At 35.2% G+C, this 23783-nt stretch overlaps 1 protein-coding gene across 1 annotated transcript; it reads right to left on the reverse strand.

The window, feature by feature from the left end:
• Positions 1–215: 215 nt before the first annotated feature.
• Positions 216–23735, reverse strand: LOC127863724 (activating signal cointegrator 1 complex subunit 2-like). The gene is made up of 15 exons (XM_052403362.1): positions 23585–23735; positions 17673–17834; positions 16777–16947; positions 16360–16557; positions 15044–15342; positions 13415–13522; positions 12387–12452; positions 9131–9205; positions 7975–8194; positions 7336–7446; positions 5573–5676; positions 4640–4762; positions 3565–3822; positions 1023–1098; positions 216–625 (listed from the first exon to the last, which is right to left on the reverse strand). The coding sequence occupies exons 1-15, from the start codon at positions 23654–23656 to the stop codon at positions 323–325; spliced, it is 2346 nt and encodes a 781-aa protein (XP_052259322.1). The 5' UTR covers positions 23657–23735; the 3' UTR covers positions 216–322.
• Positions 23736–23783: the final 48 nt, after the last annotated feature.

Raw genomic sequence — 23783 nt, forward strand, 5'->3', positions numbered from 1 at the left:
ATCTTGCCTCTTTACCGAGGAGCATGGGATTTGTAATTGAGTTTGGTCATTGGAAATAATCCAAAGTTATAATAAAATCTTTCCAGGCTTGTTAAAATTACTGAAATCTAAATGGACGCAAAACCACCTCACCATCTTATTATGGGTTGAAGGTGAATCTACTTACAGTACTATACCTTCTTTTGTGGATATACAAATACCAGTAAAGATAATGATATATTTTACTGTTTATTACGTCATCACATAGTACATGTATATTCCAAACCGCAACAAATCCCGAATAAACTGTCCTCGCAATTTAACGTCAACAGTATAAAAGAATTCAGACTCTTCTTTTCTTATCCGCAAGTGCCTTCCTATGATCACCTTTGTGCTGTGTCTTCCAGCGCCTGTTTCGCAGCACCTCTTGGCTCTGTCCCTGACCTTTTGGCCCACCCTTGACATCGTAAGTCTTCCCACCCTGACCTGACCCTTGAGATTTGCCTTCTGACCTTTGACCTCCACCTTGACCTTGCTTGTTCCTGTTTGCTTTTGTATGTGCCCTTTCTGCAGCCATCTCTCGCAGCTCAGCTGGATCTTGTAGGAAGAGATCTCTTTTCTTACCAGGGTCTTCCTCTTCAGATTCCTTTTAAAAATGTAGGCAAAGAACATTTATTTCTTATATTAAAATAAAATAAACATTTATAATTTAAAAACAAAAATACTTTATAAAATATATTAACACTACTATGGACCAAAGATGTTTAGCATTTGAGAGGATTTAAAGTATAACAAATTAACATGTTTGTACTTAATTATATCTTATTTAATTATTTACTTGTCTTTTATTCTCAACACTGTGCAGGAAAATCTCACTACATAAAATTGAACAATTTGAATGGGAGGTCAAATCTTAAAAAAGATTTATAAAAAAAGAAGCATCTAATGATTCCTTTTTTCTACAAAATAAAACATCCCCATAGGAAACATGCCCATAGGAAACATGCCCATAGGAAACATGCCCATAGGAAACATGCCCATACCTCAGATTCCTCATATGAAGGTCTAGGTGAGTCTCTAGACTGACCTCCCCCAAGAACCCGCGGTACAGTGAACGGTCTGAAAGAATACAAGTTCAAGGAATTTTTTAATGTCAACAATATCTGCCTACAAACCAATGAATCACTGCCACATGTTTGACACTTGAGACACATACGGATGCAGATACACTTTATCCCTGAACTTATGCGTAGACACTTTATCCCTGTACTGATGCATACACACTTTATCCGTGTCCTGATGCATAGACACTTTATCCTTGTACTGATACATAGACACTTTACTGATGCAGAGACACTTAATACCTGTTCTGATGTTAGACACTTTATTCCTGTACTGATATATAGACACTTTATCCCTGTACTGATGTATAGACACTTTATCCCTGTACTGATGTAAAGACACTTTATCCCTGTACTGATGTATAGACACTTTATCCCTGTACTGATGTATAGACGCTTTATCCCTGCACTGATGTATATACACTTTATCCCTCTACTAATGTATAGACACTTTATCCCTGTACTGATGTATAGACACTTTATCTCTGTACTGCTGTATTGACAATTTATCCCCGACTGATGTAAATACACTTTATCCCTGTACCAATGCAAAGACACTATCCCTGTACTGATGTGTAGACACTTAATCCTTGTACTGATGCATAGACACTAAATCCTTGTACTGATGTACAGACACTTAATCCTTGTTCTGATGCATAGACACTTAATCCTTGTACTGATGCATAGACACTAAATCCTTGTACTGATGTACAGACACTATCACAGTATTGATGTATAAACACTTTATCCCTGTACAGATACATAGACACTTAATCCTTTTACTGATATATACAGACACTTGAACTCTGTACTGATGTATAGACATTTTTTCCCTGTATTTATGCATAGACATTTTATCCCTGTAATGATGTATTGACATTTTATACCTGTACTGATGTAAAGACACTGTATCCCTGTATTGATGTATAGACACTTTATCCCTGTACTTATGCATAGACACTATCCCTGAACTGATGTATAAACACTATATCCCTGTACTGATATACAGATACTATATCCCTGTACTGATGTATAGACACTATCCCTGTACTGACGTAAAGACACTTTATACCTGAACTGATGTATAAACACTTTATCTCTGTACTGATATACAGATACTATATCCCTGTACTGATGCATAGACACTATCCCTGTACTGATGCATAGACACTTTATACCTGTACTGATGTATAAACATGTCATCACTGTACTGTTGTATAGACACTTTTTCCCTGCACTGTTGTATAGACACTTTATCCCTGTACGGAGGCATAGACAATTTATCCCTGTACTGATGTAAATACACTTTATCCCTGTACCAATGCATAGACACTATCCCTGGACTGATGTGTAGACACTTTATCCCTGTACTGATGCATAGACACTTTATCCCTGTACTGATGCATAGACAATTTATCCCTGTACTGATGCAGACACTTTATCCATGTACTGATGCATAGACACTTTATCCCTGTACTGATGCATAAACACTTTACCCTTTACTGATGCATAGACACTTTATCCCTGTACTGATGGATGGACACTTTATCCCTGTACTAATGTATAGACACTTTATCCCTGTACTGATGTATAGGCACTTTATCCCTGTACTGATGCATAGACACTTTATCCCTGTACTGATGCATAGACACTTTATCCCTGTACTGATGCATAGACACTTTATCCCTGTACTGATACATAGACACTTTATCCCTGTACTGATGCATAGACACTTTATCCCTGTACTGATGCATAGACACTTTATCCCTGTACTGATGCATAGACACTTTATCCCTGTACTGATACATAGACACTTTATCCCTGTACTGATGCATAGACACTTTATCCCTGTACTGATACATAGACACTTTATCCCTGTACTGATGCACATATAATTTATTCCTGTACTGATGCACAGATAATATATCCCTGTACTGATGTATAGAAACTTTATCCCTGTAATGATGATCTGACACAGACACTTTGACCCTTCCACACAATTTTAACACTTTGACATCAAGGCATTGTAAAGTGTTACTGCTATTAAGACATTTAAACTGATAATTACACTTAAAAACTTACAACTACCGGTATTACTGATCCTTGGATATGTTAACCCAATACAAGCACTAAGACACTTTAACCCAATGCGTTGATCCCAGAATGTAATAAGAAAACTAAGTTCTTATCATAATAGATGCCCTCTGAGAAATCGGGGCTTAATGCATGTGCATACAGTTTCGTCCCAGATTTAGCTGTGAAGTGGTCACATGCCTAATCAGGGACAAAAATGCCCACCTTAACTGTATTTTGGGTTAGAATAGACTTTCTTCTAACTAAAAATACAATAAAAGAAGAAAGTGCTGTCCTTGATAAGCAAGTGCGAACTGCACAGGCCAATCTGGGACAACATTTTACGCACATGTATCAAGCCCTTTGCAAAGAGTTTCGCTAATTTACTCACCTGATAGTGGTAAGCTCGTCAGCTGAGTCAGCGTCATCAGCACCAACCACGTTTGTATCGTATGTATCGTCATACTCATCCTCATACATATCCCTAGCATAGCCTTCATTGTTGACCCCTGCGACCCTTGGCGACCCCAAGTGACCTCTCCCATCATCCTCCACCACGTCCACCACAGTGCCGTAGTCTTTGCTGATTGCATCCTTGATGTAACGCAGCTCTGACTGGTCTCCGATCACCACAGACTCAGACTTGTCTCTGAATTAGTCATGAGGATTTTTTAAGTTAGTTTTTAAGTATGTAATCTGATCAATATAACAATAAGAATATCAAAGAATAAATAGGACAGAACAGAACAGATAGTTCATTTTATGAATTAAGCATATACAGCTTATCGCCAAATAACAATATAGCAATAATAAATACACATAAATACTCATGCGTAAATAATAATAACCATTTAGTTTATTCATTTTTACTAATATATGATTTTGTGAGAATGTAATACATGTATGTAAGAGAAGCCTCTTTGTTATTTTTTTAACAAAGTTAATTGGATTTTAAAATCTGTAATTGATTGAGAAAATAGGCATTCAGAATAATTTAGCTACTATAAATGTTAATTGGCTACAATATTACATTTTTAAACAACCTACCTTAAGTACTTTTTAAGTTTCTATGTTTTCCATTATTTCTATAAACATCGCAACCTAATTTTTGTCTGAACAAAAAACATAAAAAATCCCAATATGGCCTCTATACAAATACTGGTACTTATTTTCATTAACAAAACTTAAAGACCCATACTGTTACTCCAGGGTACTAATCATGTGCTCAAACAATGATTGGGAAGGTAACACATTTCAAAATTTGATAATGCAGATTTTAAATTTCAATATAGATTCAAGACAGATATGTTTAAATATATATATACTTTTTGAAATGGACAATAATAAAAAGAGATGAATGCACAGGTTAATCAGACTCCACACTTAACGCACATGTGCTAATCTTAGTTTTTCAGAGCGCAGCAAATAATTTTGTTAAAATATTGTATGTTGACTGTTATCCTTACGCTTTCCCTCTCCTTATTTTCCGAGTATCAACATCATCCCTGTGAAAGACGTCGAATTCATCAAAGTCATAGATATTCTTCCGTTCATGTACCAGGCTTGGAGGAGTAGCTGCCCTTTGTTTCCTGCAGAGACAAAAGCTTACAATAAGTATTCATGAAAAGGTAATCTGTGGCCAATATACTTACCCAATATATTATAATGGGATGTGCCATCAACAACATTTTATGAAGCATATATTCCTTAAACTGTACCACTTACAGCTTTGTCTTTAAGCAATTCATCAATAATTGCCGACATCAAGATAAAAGTCTTGATTTTAGGATAATAATTACAGGTAGAAAATTTGTCAGCTTTCCATAAACAACAATTGATATTCAACGCCTAATTTTTTCTAACATAAAAAGCAGATAATTATTTTTTCTTTTCTTTTTAAAGCAGATAATTAGTAAGTATAAGTTTAACAAGAGATGTGTTTATCAGAAACACAATGCCCCCTATTGCGCCGCTTTGAAATAAAATTTCAATAAATCATTTGGCAGGTTTAGAAATTATCTCCCTTTTAAAGCTTATTACTTTCCTTGGATTGTATTTTTTGACTTTTGACCTTGAAGGATGACCTTGACCTTTCACAACTCAAAATGTGCAGCCTCATGAGATACACATGCATGCCAAATATCAAGTTGCTATCTTCAATATTCAAAAAGTTATGACCAAACTTTAACCAAGGTTAAAGTTTTGGGACACACACAATGAATGAATGACAGACAGACAGGCCAAAAACAATATGCCCCTGATCTTTCGATCCGGGGGCATAAAAAAGGAACATCCTTGAACACTGTTACTTGTTGAATTCTATATTAATTAGATAATTTGAAATAACACCTCCATTTATGTAATTTGGTGTTTATTATTTTATGGTTCAATACATTTACCTTGGTAGCTGCCTATCTAAGTCCCGCAAGCTAGCGGGAAGTCTGTCCTCTAACATCGAGTTGATGACTCTTTCCATGTCATACCCCAGCTCTTCTAGGCACAACTACAATATTTTAATACGTGATATACAAATGAAAATTTAAGGCAAACCTATTTTCTTTTAAATTATTTGAAAATCAATTTATAAACTTTAGCTATTTTAAACATTGGTTTAAATGTTGATCCCCCATGCCTAAACCTTACATTGTAAGCACAAACAATATGACAAATTTCTTTGTATCGCAATACAAACTCTTGACAGGAGGTTCAAGATGGTCTTAGTTTTTTAGATGAAGTTATTTTACTGAAGATGTTTATATAAGCCATTTTGATGACTGTTATCCCAGAAACATGATTTGAGCATACTTGTTCATTTTAAGTCATTTGGATATAAAAGTCTGAAAAATTTAAGTGACCCCTAGGACATCATTAAAGGTGCAATTTTAACTTGTTTGAGGACTGCCAACGTGACAGTTTTGACCCAAGGGGAAGGGGCATGATTTTAACATGCTAAGTTAAGTCAAATATCATAGCTCTGGGCCTTGTTGATTGAGATATTTGTAAGTTATTGAGCTGCACAAGATTATAAAAATCATGTGATCCCTGGGGCATCACCAGTTTGAATCCAGAAGCATGGTTTGACTTAATTACCATAAATTACCTCATTAGAGGCTTCAATCAATTCTGAAAAGCTTAAATTACCTCAAAGAAGCCTTATCTCCGCTCTGGATGCTTATATTACCAAATTAAGCTACTATCTCTTCAATTAAGCTAATATTAGCTCAAATAAGTTAATATTACATCAATTAAGCATATATTACATGTACCTCAATAAAGCTAATATAACCTCAATAAAGCTTATATTACCGCAATAAATCTAATATCACCTCATTAAAGCTAATACTAACTAAATACAGATAGTATTACCTCAATACAAACAATATTACCTCAATATAGCTTATATTAACTCACTGAAGCTTATATTACCTCAATAAAGCAAATATTACCTAAATTAAGCTAAAATAACCTCATTAAAGCTAAAATTACCTCAATAAAGACAATATTACCTCAATACAGCTAATATTACCGCAATAAATCTAATATTACCTCATTAAAGCTAATACTACCTAAATACAGATAGTATTACCTCAATACAGACAATATTACCTCAATATAGCTTATATCAACTCACCGAAGCTTATATTACCTCAATAAAGCAAATATTACTGCAATACCGCTAATATTACCTAAATTAAGCTAAAATTACCGCATTAAAGCTAATTATACCTCAATAAAGACAATATTACTTCATTTACTTCAATACAGCTTATATTACCTCATTGATGCTAATATTACCTCAATTAAGCTAATATTACCTCAATTAAGCTAATATAACCTAAATTATGCTAATACATGTACTACCTCAATTAAGCTAACATTACCTCAATTAAGCTTATATTACCTCAACTCAGCTAATATCACCTCAATGAAGCTAATATTACCTCAACGAAGCTTATATTACCTCAACTAAGCTAATATCACCTCAATGAAGCTAATATTACCTCAACAAAGCTTATATTACCTTTAATTAAGCTAATATAACCACAATAAAGCTAATATTTCCACAACGAAGCTTATATTACCTCAATTAAGCTAATATTACCTCAATGAAGCTAATATTACCTCAACGAAGCCTTTATTACCTCAATTAAGCTAATATTACCTCAATGAAGCCTTCGCCCAGCTCTGGAAGCAGGTCCTTTACAGAGGTGATCAGGGACTCCAGCTCTACGCCTGTCACTAGTGTGGCACAGGCACCAACAGCAGAGGAATCCTACAGTGGGCATGCCATTATCATACAATATTTATCTTGGTGATATCATTTTTAAGCAGTCTAGTAAAATATTGTATGCATTAATATTTTTGTGTTACTTGAAAAAATATTTTTTGAAATTCAATGTCTTATGTTAATAACGTGCTAAGTATGGGCACATGTTTGTATTTTAGGCAAAATAAATGTTCATCCTTATTTTGTCAAACACTTTAACACTTAGAGAAATATTTTTTACATGAAAGTTCATATTAATGCATAACGTTCAGTGCAAATTTAAAGCATTCTATTTTGTATATAACACAATTAGAACCAGTGTGAAACTGGTTTTATGCAACCAGCATAAAACCAGAACAGCCATCAAGAAACTTCAAATCTATTCAGGTTTTATGCTGTTTGCTGCTCATCAGTATCTAAGGGTTGGTTATGAAGCTTTTAAAACTTGAATCTAGTCGGAAAAGTCTTGATTGTCTTATGCATATCTGAGGGGGAAAGTGTTTAACAAACAGGCCAACTTTATATTACACTCACATAATCCTCCACCTGGTAGGCATCTGCAGGAACAAGATCAGACACCCTACAGCTCGCCAAGGTACCCACCCCTGAGGCCCCGCCCTCCAGTGGGGACGGGGACCCATCAGGGCTTTTTCTTCCCCCTCGGTTCATGGCCCCTTTAGGAGCTTTGCGTTTGCCAAATGTGGCGAAGGCCAGGTTGACTGCCTCCTTTATGTACTGAATTCGGGTTTCATCGCTGAAAATGCTGTCAAGGATTATTTATAAATAAAAATTATAAATAAATAAGGATGGTTAATGGTTATATTCATTCTATTAATGAAGGCTATGGCCGAAACATTTTAGTATTTTAGAAATTAAAATTAAGAAATGCACTGTTTTGAACAGTACATTTTATTATGCTCCCCCAAAATAAATTTTGGGGGGAGCATATAGTCGCCTATTCGTCTGTCCGGGCATGTGTGTGTCTGTCTGTCCGTGCACAATTTTTGTCCGGGCTATTTCTCAGCAACTAATGACCGGAATTCAATGAAACTTAATGGGAAGCTTCACTACCAAGAGGAGATGTGTATATTATCAGCAGGTTCTGGTCGGATGATTTTTCACAGAGTTTTGGCCCTTTGAAATTTTCTATAAAAAAATTCTAGTCCCCCCAACTACTGTGCCCTCAAGACGTTTCCTTTTATCTGAATATATAGTGCAATATTGTGACAAAAAAAAAACCTTTGGGGAGCATCACTCGTCTCCTGAGACAGTTTCTTGTTTAATAATGTCAAGGATTATTAACACATGAGATACAGTCATAGCTATAATATGAGATTGGATTGTCGTTGTTACGATCAAATCAAATCTAGTTTAAAATGAACAAAGGTCTGTACACAAGATGTCATTTCCTACCATATTAACTAAATAAACATTTGGCTAACAAACATGATTTTCTTGGACAAGCTCAATAAAACATGGTTTTAAATCTACAACGTGTGCACTATTATATCAAATGCTCTTCACTGAAAGACACCTTTAAATTGCACAAAAACATGTTATATTGACCAAATTGTTTATACAAAATAATGTGTTATGTGTGTATTACATAAAAAATATAAAAATCAAGTAACATCATGAGTCCCAATAAAACATGTAGGGAGCTGTACATGTTATTTATGGTCAAGGATACATGTCCCCACCGGCCTGCAATAGGATGTCAATGTCACCTTGAAAACTGTGAATACCCTCATAGTCGGCCAAGAACCTGCAAAAACAAATGCTGATATTAAGGTTTATACACACACATACAAGACAAATACAAAATAAAACAAGAGCACCGCCTTGCGGGTGCAGACCGCTCATCTATTTTTCTTTTTAAAGGTGAAGGGACCTATCTCAATACTTCAATCAAAAGAGATGTAGGGGTGGGATGGAGAGGGGTGTTTAGTGTGGGGGTGTGGTCATTTATTACATTATCTTCCAAAAATAAGAAATAACAAGAGGACCAAGATGGCCCTAGTTCGCTCACCTGAGAGGAGTCAGTTCATTCAATCTTTACCAAACATCAAACTTGACCTAGATATTGTCCAGACAAACATCCTGGTCAAGTTTCATCATTATTGAACCAAAACTCTGGCATATGGAGTGATTTTGTTTTTGTAAGATTTGACCTGGTGGCCTGTATTTTGAGTTGACACCCCTTACCAAACATCAAACTTTGCTTACAAAAATAAATATTATGACCAAGATTCATAAATTCTGAAACAAAATTGTGACCTCTAGAGTGTTTACAAGGATTTTGTATAATATAATGAAAATTTGGACAATCTTAGGGCAAAAATTATGGCATTAATTATGTGATATATATAAAACCAATCTTTTCACCAAGTTTCATGATGATTGGGCAAAACATGTGACTTCTAGAATGTTCACAAGCTTTTATATAAATATAAACTGACCGGAACCATTTTCGAACTCAACTCTCATATCAAAGAAACAAATTTTCTGACCAAATTTCATGAAAATTGGGCCAAAAATGTGAGTGTTCACATGTTTTCACTATAAAGATATAGAGAAAAAATGCCTAGCCCACTGGCGGCCTCGTTTTTCACTGATCTGGACCATTTTCGAACTCGTCCGAGATATCAATAAAACCAATGTTTTGACCACCTTTCATGATGATTGGGCATAAATTGTGACTTTACAGTGTTTACAAGGTTTCTCTATAGCCAAATAAGGAAAACTGACCCGCCCAATGGCGGCCATGTTTTTAAACAGACCGGAACAACTTTTAAACTCAATAAAGATATCATTAAGACAAACATTTTGACAAAGTAACATGAAGATTGAACATAAAATGTGACATCTACAGTGTTTACAAGTTGTTTTTTTTTTTAACCTAGTGACCTAGTTTTTGACCCGGCACAACCCAGTTTTGAACTCGGCCGAGATTTTATTGGGGCGAAGCTTCTGACTAAGATTCATGAAGATAGGACAACAAATGTGGCCTCTAGAGTGTTTAGAAGCAAATGTTAACGAACTGACGGACGGACAACGGACAAAGACCGGTCAGAAAAGCTCACCTGAGCAATCAGGTGAGCTAAAAGTACAAACAAAAAATATTTTTTTTTAGGGCGGGGGGGGGGGGGGGGGGAGAGATTCTTGGGTGGGACTGTCTAAAAAAAATTATAATAATATATAATAATGTTTTTTAACCATGTTTAAATAAAAAATGAAGGGGGGGAGGTCGGGGGTAAAGTGTGAGGGTGTGGCCATTTATAAGATGATCTTTCAAAAATAAAAATAAAATGGTGGGGTCGGGTTAGGGGAGGGTAAAGTGCGAGGGTGTGGTCATTGTATTATCGTTGTATGTCAGGTAAGAGTTGTTTTGTCAAAGTATCAATCCCATCTGATCATAAATAAAATTCATGGCAATTTTAGATAATTTTTGTTATTTGACCTTGAGAGTCAAGGTCATTCAAAGGTCAAGGTAAAATTAAACTTGCCAGGTACAGTACCCTCATGATAGTATGAAAGTATTTGAAGTTTGAAAGCAATAGCCTTGATACTTTAGAAGTAAAGTGGACGTAAACACAAAATATAACCATGTATTTAAAGTTATTAGTCAAAAAAGGGCCATAATTTCGTCAAAATGACAACAAGAGTCGTGGAACTTGTCCTGTACAGTCCTCTTATGATAGTTTGCGAGTGTTCCAAGTCTGAAAGCAATAGCTATGATACTTTAGGAGTAAAGTGGACCAAAACACAAAACTTCACGAAATTTTCAATTTTCTAAGTATAAAGGGGCCATAATTCTGTCAAAATGCCAGTCAGAGTTACATAACTTTGCTTGCACAGTCCCCGAATGATAGTTAGTAAGTGTTGCAAGTATGAAAGCAATAGCTTGATACTGTAGGAATAAAGTGGACCTAGACACAAAACTTAACCAAATTTGCAATTTTCTAAGTATAAAAAGGGCACATAATTCAGTCAAAATGCACGCAAGAGTTATCTAACTTAGCCTACCCAGTCCCCTCATGATAGTAAGTAAGTTTACCAAGTTTAAATGCAATAGCTTTGATACTTAGGGAATAAAATGGACCTAAACACAAAACTTAACCAAATTTTCAATTTTTTAAGTATAAAAAGGGCACATAATTCTGTCGAAATGCACACCAGAGTTATCAAACTTTGTCTGCCCAGTCCCCTCATGATAGTAAGTAAGTGTACCAAGTTTGAATGCAAGAGCTTTGATACTTAAGGAATAAAATGGACCTAAACACAAAACTTAACCAAATTTTCAATTTTTTAAGTATAAAAAGGGCACATAATTCTGTCAAATTGCACACCAGAGTTATCAAACTTTGCCTGCCCAGTCCCCTCATGATAGTAAGTAAGTGTACCAAGTTTGAATGCAATAGCTCTGATACTTTATGAGAAAAGTGGACCTAAACATAAAACTTAACCGGACGCCGACACAGACGCCGATGCCAAGGTGATGACAATAGCTCATTTTTTTTCTTCAAAAAATAGATGAGCTAAAAATGAACTTTTAAAAAGATGTTTAGAGATCTAAGAATATACTGTATATTTAATACTATTTGTGTTGTTCTTACCAAAACACATGTCAAAAATAGGTGAGTTTTTGGGTCAGCAAGTAATTGTTTTACACAAAATAACAAGAGCATTTACACTGACAAACTATACTAACTGAACATTCAAAATGTAACTATGTTCAAATTAACTTATTTAGAGGTATTTGTAGAAAAATGTTAGCCTCCCCCTCCATGACTATGTGCTTTCACCTGTCCATCTCAAAAAAGTTGTCATGATTGAGCAGAAATAAAATGGTTTACAAGCAGACCATCCAAACGACCAAGGACAGGTGCAAAGCATAAACACCTTCTTTATTGCAGGAAACCAATGAGATGACTTCATGTCCATACCTTCTGTCATTCAGAATGCCAGACATGATATGTAGATAGTCCTCTATGTAGTCAGACGCAATATCCCTACATGCAAGAAACACATTCAGTTAACATAACAAACAAAATCTTAAAATTATTTGATTATATGTTTCTAGTATACCAAAATAATTTATAATTTGATAGCAACATGGTCATGGCATAAGATGCGGTATTAAACATACAACATAATGATGTATTTTCTATTTTTGAATATGAATTTTAAATTTATGCACACTGTTTTTTAATCCGATAGTAAAATACAAGTCACATCATCAAACTCCAAATAACATTTTCTGTTAAAGGGTAGTAAAACTCATCTGAAATATTGTGTCCAATTGTATATTTACCCCTTGAGAGTATAACAAATCATAAAGATTAACTCTTTCAGTGCTGGATCCGAATTGTGAAGGCCTTTGCAAACAGTCTGGATCCAGATGAGACGCCACAGAATGTGGTGTCTCATCAGGATCCAAACTGTTTGCTTTTCTGATAGTATTCTTTGAATTTTTTTGGAAGAAAATGCAAATTTTATAAAGCAGACAACATTTTAGCAGACAACAAATTTCCCAGCCTGCAAATGGTTAAGTTTTCAGTTTCAAGTAGGGATGGGCCCCAAGGAATATTGTTACTTAACATCTAGTTATCTATTCGGTACAATTACCCCTATTTTTCTTTACTTTTCTTATGGGCTTTTTCAATACATCTTAAATAAACTCTAAAATCATCTTATCACAATATTGGTCTATAATATTCACATTTTTCCAAGAAACCTGGCTACATTGAGTAATGAATAACTTTTGATAACAATAAATGACAGACAGCGGCCTGCACATCTGGTACAGTACACTTTCATCCAGTACCAGTACAAAATAGTTGCTGGAACACAGAGTAGTAGTTAAGGTATGTCAACTTTTAGTGGCATACAAGCCAATATTGATATTCTCTTCACATCATTCTGAAAATTATTTCAAGCTAAAATATTTGTCAGCTCATACCATCAGCTTTACCTTTTCTCAAGCAGTGGCTGGATGCAGCAGTGATACACGACTGTCTTGAACACTTCCAAAAGGTTAGTCTTTGCCTGTGTCAGCTTTTGCTTTAGTGCCTTCTTGGTGCTGTAACAAGGAGTTTATAAAATTACGAGTCTCTGCCTATAAAAACAGAGCTTAATGCATGTGCGTAAAGTGTCGTTCCAGATTAGCCTGTGCAGTCTGCACAGGCTAATCAGGGACGACACTTTGCGCTTTTATGGTATTTTTAGTTTCAAGGAAGTCCCTCCTTACAGAAAATCAAGTTTAAGCGGAAAGTTTCGCTCCTGATTAGCCTGTGTGGACTGCACAGGCTAATCTGGGACAACACTTTACGCACATGCATTAAGCCATGTTTTCTCAGAACACGACACAAATTAAGAGTCTCTGTCTCAGAACTTCATGCACGTGTGAAAAGTGTCGTCATAGAGACTGCACCTGCTAATCAGGGACACACTTTCAGCTTTTCAGGGACTTTTTAGTTTTTTACTCAAAAGAAGCCCTCTTGTGCAAAAATCCAGTTAAGGCAGAAATTTTGTTCCACATGAGCACGAGCAAACTGTACAGGCTAATCTTGGCAACACTTAACACACATGAATTAAATCTAGATCTTCAGAACAATATCACTATATTTGCCAATTTGGGGTGATGGGAATTTATAGTATGGGGACTACTTTGCAATAAGATTGTGACTTACGATTGTTATCACTACAATCAGTAAAATGAGGATATATCAGATGTTTTAGATAATAACAAAGACAAATGTCTTACAGCAACGCCAAATATTGAAGTGAACAACATGTAGCCTTCAAATAACACCTATGCCCACAGTGGAAGCCATCTATGTATTGATTTGTTGGTCAGTATGCCAAAGTCCATGTAAAAAAAGTAGGTCAAAGTGAGGTCAAGTGATGTGGGTGTGTTGAAAGTAATTAAATATCATTAGATAAAATTCATGCCAGTATAAAAGCATTGCAGCGAGCAGAATTGATTTTGATGAAAAACATCATTTTGGTTTAGCCTCTTATGGACGCAAGGCCAGACAAACGAACAACAGCCAAATTGCTATATACCTCCTGGAATCTATGGATGCTGGGGGGCATAAAAATCTCCAAAATATATTAACTTCAATAACTTGCACTAGTTCATGATATCTAGCTCTGTTGTACAATTCATGGAATGGACAATAAAACAAGGAACAATTAGAAAAAAGTGTATGGAGTAAGAAAACATGGCAAATTTAACATTTGTCTTCAACTACTACCAAAAACTTAGACTTAGAAACAGAAGATATAGACATATTGGCTAATAACACTTATACAGCTCAAAACCTTAACCCTTTGCATGCTGGGAAATTTGTCTTTTGCTAAAATGTCGTCTGCAGAATTTCTAAAATTAGCATTTTCTTCGATTTTTTTCAAAGAATACTATCAGAATAGCAAACAGTTTGGATCCAGATGAGACGCCACGTTCTGTGGCGTCTCATCTGGATCCAAACTGTTTGCAAAGGCCTTTAAAATTCAGCTCCAGCGCTTTAAGGGTTAATGCATACAATCTGTGCAATTGTTTTAAATGCAATCTTTATAAAAAATGAATTTATAAATTCACCTAATATCCTGTTCTTTTTGTTTCAATGTTGCAAACACTTCTGGCACTACAGCATCATAAAATGCTGGAAGTTTGACTAGAAATTCTCCACCGTGGAAGGCCATACAGGCAGGGGGGTAGACGTTAAGGAATGAGGTCAAGGTCATTCCAATGTCTGATAAGTACAGAATTATGTCATTGAATTCTCCAGTTGCCATGGTAACCAGTGATACTATATTGCCTTGGTCACCAAGTTTCTGAGGTGTTTGTGACCCCGGGTCGGGATGAATGCCACATTTAGCCATGATGTTGTCAAAAACCTGTTGAAAGGAAAGAAACATGAAATTTTACTCTTTTCAACATTTGTTTCTGTAAACTAAAAGAAGTTGAACTTTTCTTAATCTTGATCTGGTAATTTGTGATGGCTCCTCCCTTACGAGATATACTTAGTATGAAACTCAACCCTAAACAAACCCATTTTTCATTACGGCTATTTTGAACTGGAAGATGACATTTCTTTCAAATGCATCAACATTTCTCCTGCATCAATTTAATGCAAAGACAGATAAAAAAATATTCTTCCTCATACAGCAAAAGTAAACCATAAAACTTATGACAGCTGTAAAATGACAACCATTACACTTCAAAATTGAGTGATTCATAAATTTTCTTGGTCACACAAAATACATGTAACTGTTAAAAACAAGATACCGTCGGAGACAGGTGATGCTCCCCAAAGGTTTTTTGTCACAATATTGCACTATATATTCAGATAAAAGGAAACATCTTGAGGGCACAGTAGTTGGGGGGACAATAATATTTTTAAAGAAAATGTCAAAGGACCATAACTCTGTGAAAAATCATCCGACCAGAACCCGCTGATAATATGCACATCTCCTCTTGATAGTGAAGCTTCCCATAAAGTTTCATTGAATTCCGGTCATTAGTTGCTGAGAAATAGCCCGGACAAGAATTGCACTATATGTACAGTTAATGGAAAATTTCAAAGGGCCATAACTCTGTGAAAAATCATCTGACCAGAACCGGCTGATATCATGCACATCTCCTCTTGGTAGTGAAGCTTCCCATAAAGTTTCATTGAATTCCAGTCATTAAATGCTGAGAAATAGCCCGGACAAAAATTGTGCAGGGACAGACGCACGGACGGACAGACGAAGCGGCAACTTTATGCTCCCTCTAAAAATTTTGGGGGGAGCATAAAAAAAAGTGATCTAGTAGCAAAACATGTCAAGGTAAACATGATTTTTAAAGAATCTGGATCACCAATACTGAAAATTTCAATCATCTTATAACACTTTAGCAAGGCTGCAGTGTACCTCACTCAAAGTGCCAACAACTCCAGCGAGGTCGTCATTATACTTTGGCTGCTGTGTGAAAATGTTCTCAATCATCCGTGCCAGCAAAGGCTGGTTCCCCTGCCCGTACAGGACACACAAGTCCAGAAGCTTGGGTATATCATACAGGAAATTCTCATAGAGGATCTCACCAAACACGCTTGGCGTGATGTGATGTTCCTAGAAATATTCAAAACTAATTAAATACACAAACATAAAGTCCATGATTAACTTTGAGCGCTCAAGTGGGGTACCGATCTGATAATTGGGATATATTAAGAAATTATGCATCTACACTGCACGTTTAAATCTATAAATTGTCTAACAGTGAATTTTTTTTTTACAATTTACTCTTTGTGATAATATAGTGCTATGCAAATATATAATACAAATTATGACCTTTGATTCCTTATATGTTGACATTCTCATACACGTAAGGAACACAAGGCGATGAACTTCATCATGCGACTTCTTTGCAGAAGAAGGTAATTTTGCTACCGTTTCATAGGAGCGGGGAGCATATCGCAGATAGCTATCAATGCATCTGTGTAAGCTCTCATCAAATATGGCCTGCAAAAAGTTAAAACAATACCAAGTTACAATAGCAACAGAATTTAACTATAACCAAGCTTTGTAGTAAACATAACTAATAGTCATGAATGGCTTTGTCAGCTAGGTTCAAGGGAAAATAACTCTGGAATGCGTGGATCCCAGCCTCGCCCTCCCATAGAATACAAACAATGTCCTGTATGCATATATCTTCATTTCATGGTGATTACTTATGCAAAGTTTCAATTAACCTGTTTACCAAACTCTAAACATTTTATGCGGATAAACTGACAGACTGACAAATAGACCAACAGAGTGACTCAAATATACCTCTCCAAGGGGCGTGGGGGGTTATACGGCATTCTCTCTGCCCTAAATGTTATATGCCATGGATTGCTTGAAATTTAAATATAACTCATCAGTAGTTTTATTTTCATATTATTAAAAGTAGTTATTATTTAAGGCACTGGAGACAAATCCATTGAAATCACTATTTTGAAAATAACACCATGAAAATAAAATGATTTGGTGCACAATTGACCATTTTAGAAGGACATAATTTTTGCCCATAGTGTCCCTTTATGATAATTTTCTAAATGATTATGAAGTACAAGTAATAATGAAACATTCATTTGTCTGATTTTCAGTAGTAAAGAACAACAACATATTGACCCTAGTTTTTCTATTAGATAACAGTTATATATCCCCCTTTTAAAACCCTACCTTTTGTTAGGACATTGTCTCACCTGGCACCAGAATCTCCCATGAGGCAACTGCAGAAGCCAATGTAGGTCATCCTCAATAAATTTCAGCCTCTCAAGCCACTCCTCATATTGACCTTTGTCTGAAAGGTCAATAGGTGGAGCCTGGTAGCCAACAAACTGGACTTCTTCCATCCACCTTGGGTCCTAAGATTAGAAAACAAATGAAAGAAACTTCAACTACATTTTTTAGCTATATTTAATTTTTACTTGTATTGGCAAATTGGGTGTGCAAATTAAGAGGACTGATTACTACATCTTTAACCCTTTGCATGCTGGGTAATTTGTCTTCTGCTAAAATGTCGTCTGCTGAATTTCTAAAATTAGCATTTTTTTCGATTTTTTTTCAAAGAATACTATCAGAATAGCAAACAGTTTGGATCCTGATGAGACGCCACGTTCTGTGGCGTCTCATCAGGATCCAAACTGTTTGCAAAGGCCTTCAAAATTCGGTTCCCGCACTGAAAGGGTTAATGTTACGCAAATGCAATTGAAAGTTATGTCACTGAATGAAGCCAAAACTAAATCGGGGTCAAAGGATTCGTCATACTACATGTGCACGTATTTGTTTGTTGGACTTATTGTACCGGTAGAAAGACGCTTTGATTAAATTGTGTCAGATGGTAAAAACAAACCTGTAATAGGTGTAATAACACAAAATAATTTGAGTTAAACACATTATGTTGACTATGTTATACATGTAGAATGTCTGTACCATGATGTGTATCCGTAGTATCGGCACTCTTAAGGAAAACATGTAAATAGTTTAAGTAAAAAGATTTAAAAAACATACCTGTATAATATGTTAATGTATAGTTTAATGTGTATTCTTTGGGCCATAATAACAAAAACTAAAATCTGTAATGTTTTGCCAAAATACTGGCAAGACTAAGCTCCATAATTATAGTAATTAGTATTAATCAGTATCATGTACATCGTTTCTCATAATATCGGCCATTCTGATTGCCAGATTAGTTGCTCAACTTTGTTACTGTGCGCATGTTCTTTTTCTATAAATAGTTTCTTAATGGAAAAACGAAACTCTTGTTCATGTTTCTCTTACATTAGATTTTTTTCCCACAAATAAGCGGCTTATACATGTACAGTCAACTCGCCAATAGAGGGTCACACCAATAGGGGGTCACACCAATAGAGGGTCACACCAATAGAGGGTCACACCAATAGGGGGTCACACCAATAGAGGGTCACACCAATAGGGGGTCACTATCATGTATTTCATGAAAAAGTGTAATCAAATCAAAATAAATTTTTGCATAGTGTGTCACTTGGATAAATGTACAATTTTACAAATTTGTGAAAAGATGCAGTAAACAGTGATCCTTTATTTGCGATAGTGAGTGCTTTTGTGTACATCATTTTATTATAGGTAGTGTTTATTTATTATTTTCAATTAAACCTTTTTTAATCTGAAATATGGTTAAATGACAGCGTTATAAACTGTTTATTTTATAGTTTTTGTGATCATATGATATTTTTTCATTGTCGTACTTTCATTGGTCATTTTTGCAAAAAATCAGAAGTGTACTGCGGCAAAATAATAATACAGAAAAATGATATAACAGCATTTATTTTTACATCTTGTCATATACACACAAAAGCCAAAAGGACAAAATTCTAATGGAAATATTTTTGGTTTTTTGGCAAGTTGATAGTATCACCTACCTGGATACCTGGTAGTAGGGCCATAATTTTAGCGTTTAAGCTATCTTGGCCTGTCTTATAAAGGTCTTCTTGTAGGTTTCTCATAATTGATATATAACTAATTAATTTCATTGTGCGCATAACATGATGGTTCAAATTTTTTAACGTTCCAATTTTCCTTGTTTAGTCGGGTTTTGTAAAGGTTCACATAATTTGAAGAAATAGTTTCTTCAATCAGACTGTTCCAAAATGAAATAGCTCTAATTGAGAATGAATTTAATTTGATGTTCTTCTTGCACTTTGGTGTATGGAGTTTCAATGAATGACCACGCAAATCATTTTGTGAAAGAGAGAACAGTTTGTCCCATTTCAGACTGTCAATATTATGCATGGATTTGAACACTTGTATCATATAAGCTCTATCACGTCTATACTCCAAGGTGACAAAACCAAGTTCCTTCAATCTCTTAGTGTAAGGAAGGTGAAACAAGTTTGGCACAATTTTGGTAGCTCTTCGTTGAATATCTTCAATTTTCTTAATATGTTTTTTCAAATGTGGAGACCATACACTAGATTCATATTCCAATGTGGGTCGAACAAGCGATTTGTATAAATGATTAAACATGTCCTTGTCAAGATATTCAAATGTTCGGTGTATCAATCCTAGAATTCTTTGTGCTTTACATGTGATATTAGAAATGTGTTGATCAAAATTGAGCTTATAATCAAAAGTTATTCCCAAATCTTTCTCATTTGTCACAGATTTAACATAAACGAAATTTCCATCCTTCTCTCTCATAGAGTATCTGAACACTTCTTCATTACTTCCTATGTGCATGACCTTACATTTATTGGCATTAAAGGACAATTTCCACTTTTCACTCCAGTCACAAAGTTTGTCAAGATCAGCCTGAAGCTTTTCACACTCTTCAATATTGGGAACTTGTGAATATAATTTAGTATCATCAGCAAAGATTTTCACTATTCCAGAGACAACATCAGGCAAGTCATTGATGAAGCAGAGAAATAGAATTGGACCTAGTACACTTCCTTGGGGTACTCCACTTACTACATCAGCCCATGAAGAAACAGATGAACCAACCCGCACACACTGTGTCCTGTTATGTAAACAGTCTTGCAACCAGTTGAAAAGTTGACCTACAATTCCCAATGTTTTCAGCTTAAACAGCAGCAAATCATGAGAAACACGGTCAAACGCTTTAGCAAAATCAAGAAAAATAATATCTATTGGTACTCCAGAATCTTGCATATTTGCCCATTCATCAAAAATTTCTAGAAGCTGAATAACACAAGAACGTCCTGACATGAAACCATAATATGAACTGTTAATTTTTCTCTAATCAATTTTTTACAAAGCTTGCATACAACTGATGTTAAACTAACAGGTCTATAGTTTGATGGGTCTTTTTGTTTCGTTTTTTGAAAATAGGCGACACTGAATGGCTTTTCTCCAATCCTCTGGAATAACTCCTTCATTCAAAGATTTGTTGAAATGCAATGTTAATGGTTTAACCAACTCATTTGTAGCTTCACTAAGCACTTTAGGATGAATACAGTCCGGTCCTGGTGACTTTCCTTGGTTTATTAACTTTAACACTTTTAAAACCTCAATTTCACTAAAACTTATGTGATTTAAAATTTCAATTTCATCCATGACTTCTATGTGTTCTCCTGTTTCAATCTCTGCTTTCACAAATACACTGCTGAAAAAAGTGTTGAGTAAATTGGCCTTTTCTTCATAAGTTTCCGCCTCCGAATCATCAGGCTTAATCAATGCACCGATAGTGTCTTTAGTTTTCCTTTTGGAATTCACATACCTCCGGAAGGACTTATTATTGTTTTTAACTTCTGAAGCTACTTTCTTCTCGTAAGATTTTTTACTATTTTTTATTGCCTTTGCACACTCTTGTCTGCTGCTTGCATATTTCTGATAAGCTATAGGTGATCTTGAGTATTTGTACTTTTTCCAATACTTATTTTTCTTCTGTATTGCTAATCTAGCGTTTTTATCCAACCACAATGGTAACTGTGCACAATGTATATTTTCAATGTTACGATTTGACTAAAGTGGAATATGTTTGGATGTTACCTCTTCAATAGTAGTTTTAAATAATGTCCATGCACAGTTTGTATCGCTGAGTTATCCAGTACTGTAGATTCAGCGTTAGTGAATAAAAGATCCAGACAGCTGGGATTATGACCATCTCTAAAACGCGTACATTCCTTTACATGCCGATGCAGAAAACAATCCAATACTGTATAAAAAAATTGATGACCATCTGAGTTAATGACATAGTTACACTCTAGAGTTTTCCAATTAATGTCTTTGAAATTAAAATGTCCCATAATAACATGATGGGAATATTTTAATTTACGACTTTGTTGATTAATTCAAACAGTCTTAAGTTGTTGGCACAATTTGAGTTGGGACTCCTGTAAATCATTCCAATTAAAATATTGTCTTTCCCTTTTAGTTTCAAATCACACCAGACATGTTCAGCAAATTTAATTGAATCCTATGCAACAACACTTGAAGCTTTCAGTATTTTTTTTACTAATAACATATCACCCCTGCTTCCATCTGTAATTGGACAAAACACATCATAGCCTGAAAATTTAATGTCATTTACACTCAGCTTCTCATGTGCAAATTTGGGAAAAACTTCACATATACCAAAAATATCTGGATTTTCATTCGCTAAGAATGCTTCCAACTCTGCAACCTTATTTGACAAACTGTCAATGTTTGTAAAGCCAATTATTAATGAATCCACAAATGAACTTTTGGTATTTACATTTACATTTGTTTTGTCTGTACTAATGCTCGAATCAGATGTCTCAGTTACAAATGAAACAATACTATCTGTACTTTCAGTTAAAAATGATAAATCAGAAGGTAATGAAGAACAATTAACTTTAGAACTATTAAACTGTTTAACATTAACTGTGTTGAACAATAAATCTAAAAGTTGGCATTCCTGTCCCCCGCTGCCTCTGTGCGGATGACTTTTGGTAGCTCAACTATTTTATCTCTTCTTATTCCCCAATTCCTATTAGGGTCATCCTTCCGATTAATTGTCAACTCCTTCCTTAATTCATGATTAATTTCTCTGCGTCTAACGGTTAGGTCCCTTCCAATCCCTACTTCGCTGAATCCTTCATTGTTTTTCATACGAAATGCATTTCTGAGGATCATACCTCTAATGTCCCTACTTTCGATTGTAACTCTTAACGGTCTGACCTTAACTGATTTGTTGTCAAATTTTCCTAGTCTTGTAATAGATGATGCTTCAACATGCCCAAATGCACCTGGTAACCCTAATACTTCTTCAAGAATTTATTTTAACGTATCCTTATCAGCGCTGAGGTTCCCATTATCTTCTATCTATCTATCTATATATACTGCCAAGCGCCCTTTAGAGCATTATAGGCAGAGGGACATTATCGAGTCCGTTTCCTGGGAAGAACCAGTACTAGGTGTCTATGGAGGAGATAACGAGATCGCTCCCCGAGTCTTTTACATTAAAAAAGATCAAATTGTTAACCCTTGCACTTTCCTCTTGTCGCTCATCCAAAATATCCTTAACTGTGCCTGATACAACACTGTGTAGGTTTGCTTTCAAATCTGTTATGTTGCCATTACATTCCTGAACATTTTTCAAAAGATTTTTCATCTCGCTCTCCAGCTGGTCTTGCCTTTTGTGTACCAATGTTAGCATTTTGAAAACTTTTTGGGATGCCCCTTTACAGCTTTTGCAAAACCATTGAATACTGTCGTCGGACTTGATAAGAAAATCGTAATCACTTACGCTCACTCACACAGGTGGAAGTAACGTACCCAGGATAGTATTTTTCATATATATATTTTTTAGGAGCCCAATATATTCAAATAAATATATAAAATCATGTTTAATGAGAAAAAAATTGACAAAGAGCCATGAAAAAAAAATCCCCACCGTCTGATATTGGAATCATAACGTTATGATTCCAATATCAGAGGGTGGGGATTTTTTTTCACGGCTCTTTGTCAAATTTTTTCTCTCATTAAACATGATTTTATGTATTTATTTGAATATATTGGGCTCTTAAAAAAATAAATAACAAAAAATTACTATCCAGGGTACGTTACTTCCACCTGTGCTCACTCACTGACATTTTATGTGAAAGTTATCACTAAATGATGAAGAAATATAATTCAAAAGAAAATTACATACCAAAGCTGGAACACTTTGTTTACTTTTGCCATCTTGTAGTAAGATCTTCTGTTTATCAAGTGGAACGCTCATTTTACAATGTAGATAAGTAAGACATTAAGACTCTTGCTTAGATTTTTTTGACAGATTTCACAACTTGATGTTGAAGCAGGGTACCATAATATTGTGGGGAGTAGCTCGTGCTAAAATCTTTTAAACA

The sequence above is a fragment of the Dreissena polymorpha genome, unplaced genomic scaffold, assembly GCF_020536995.1.
Source record: "Dreissena polymorpha isolate Duluth1 unplaced genomic scaffold, UMN_Dpol_1.0 chrUn030, whole genome shotgun sequence".
Taxonomy (NCBI): Eukaryota; Metazoa; Mollusca; class Bivalvia; order Myida; family Dreissenidae; genus Dreissena; species Dreissena polymorpha.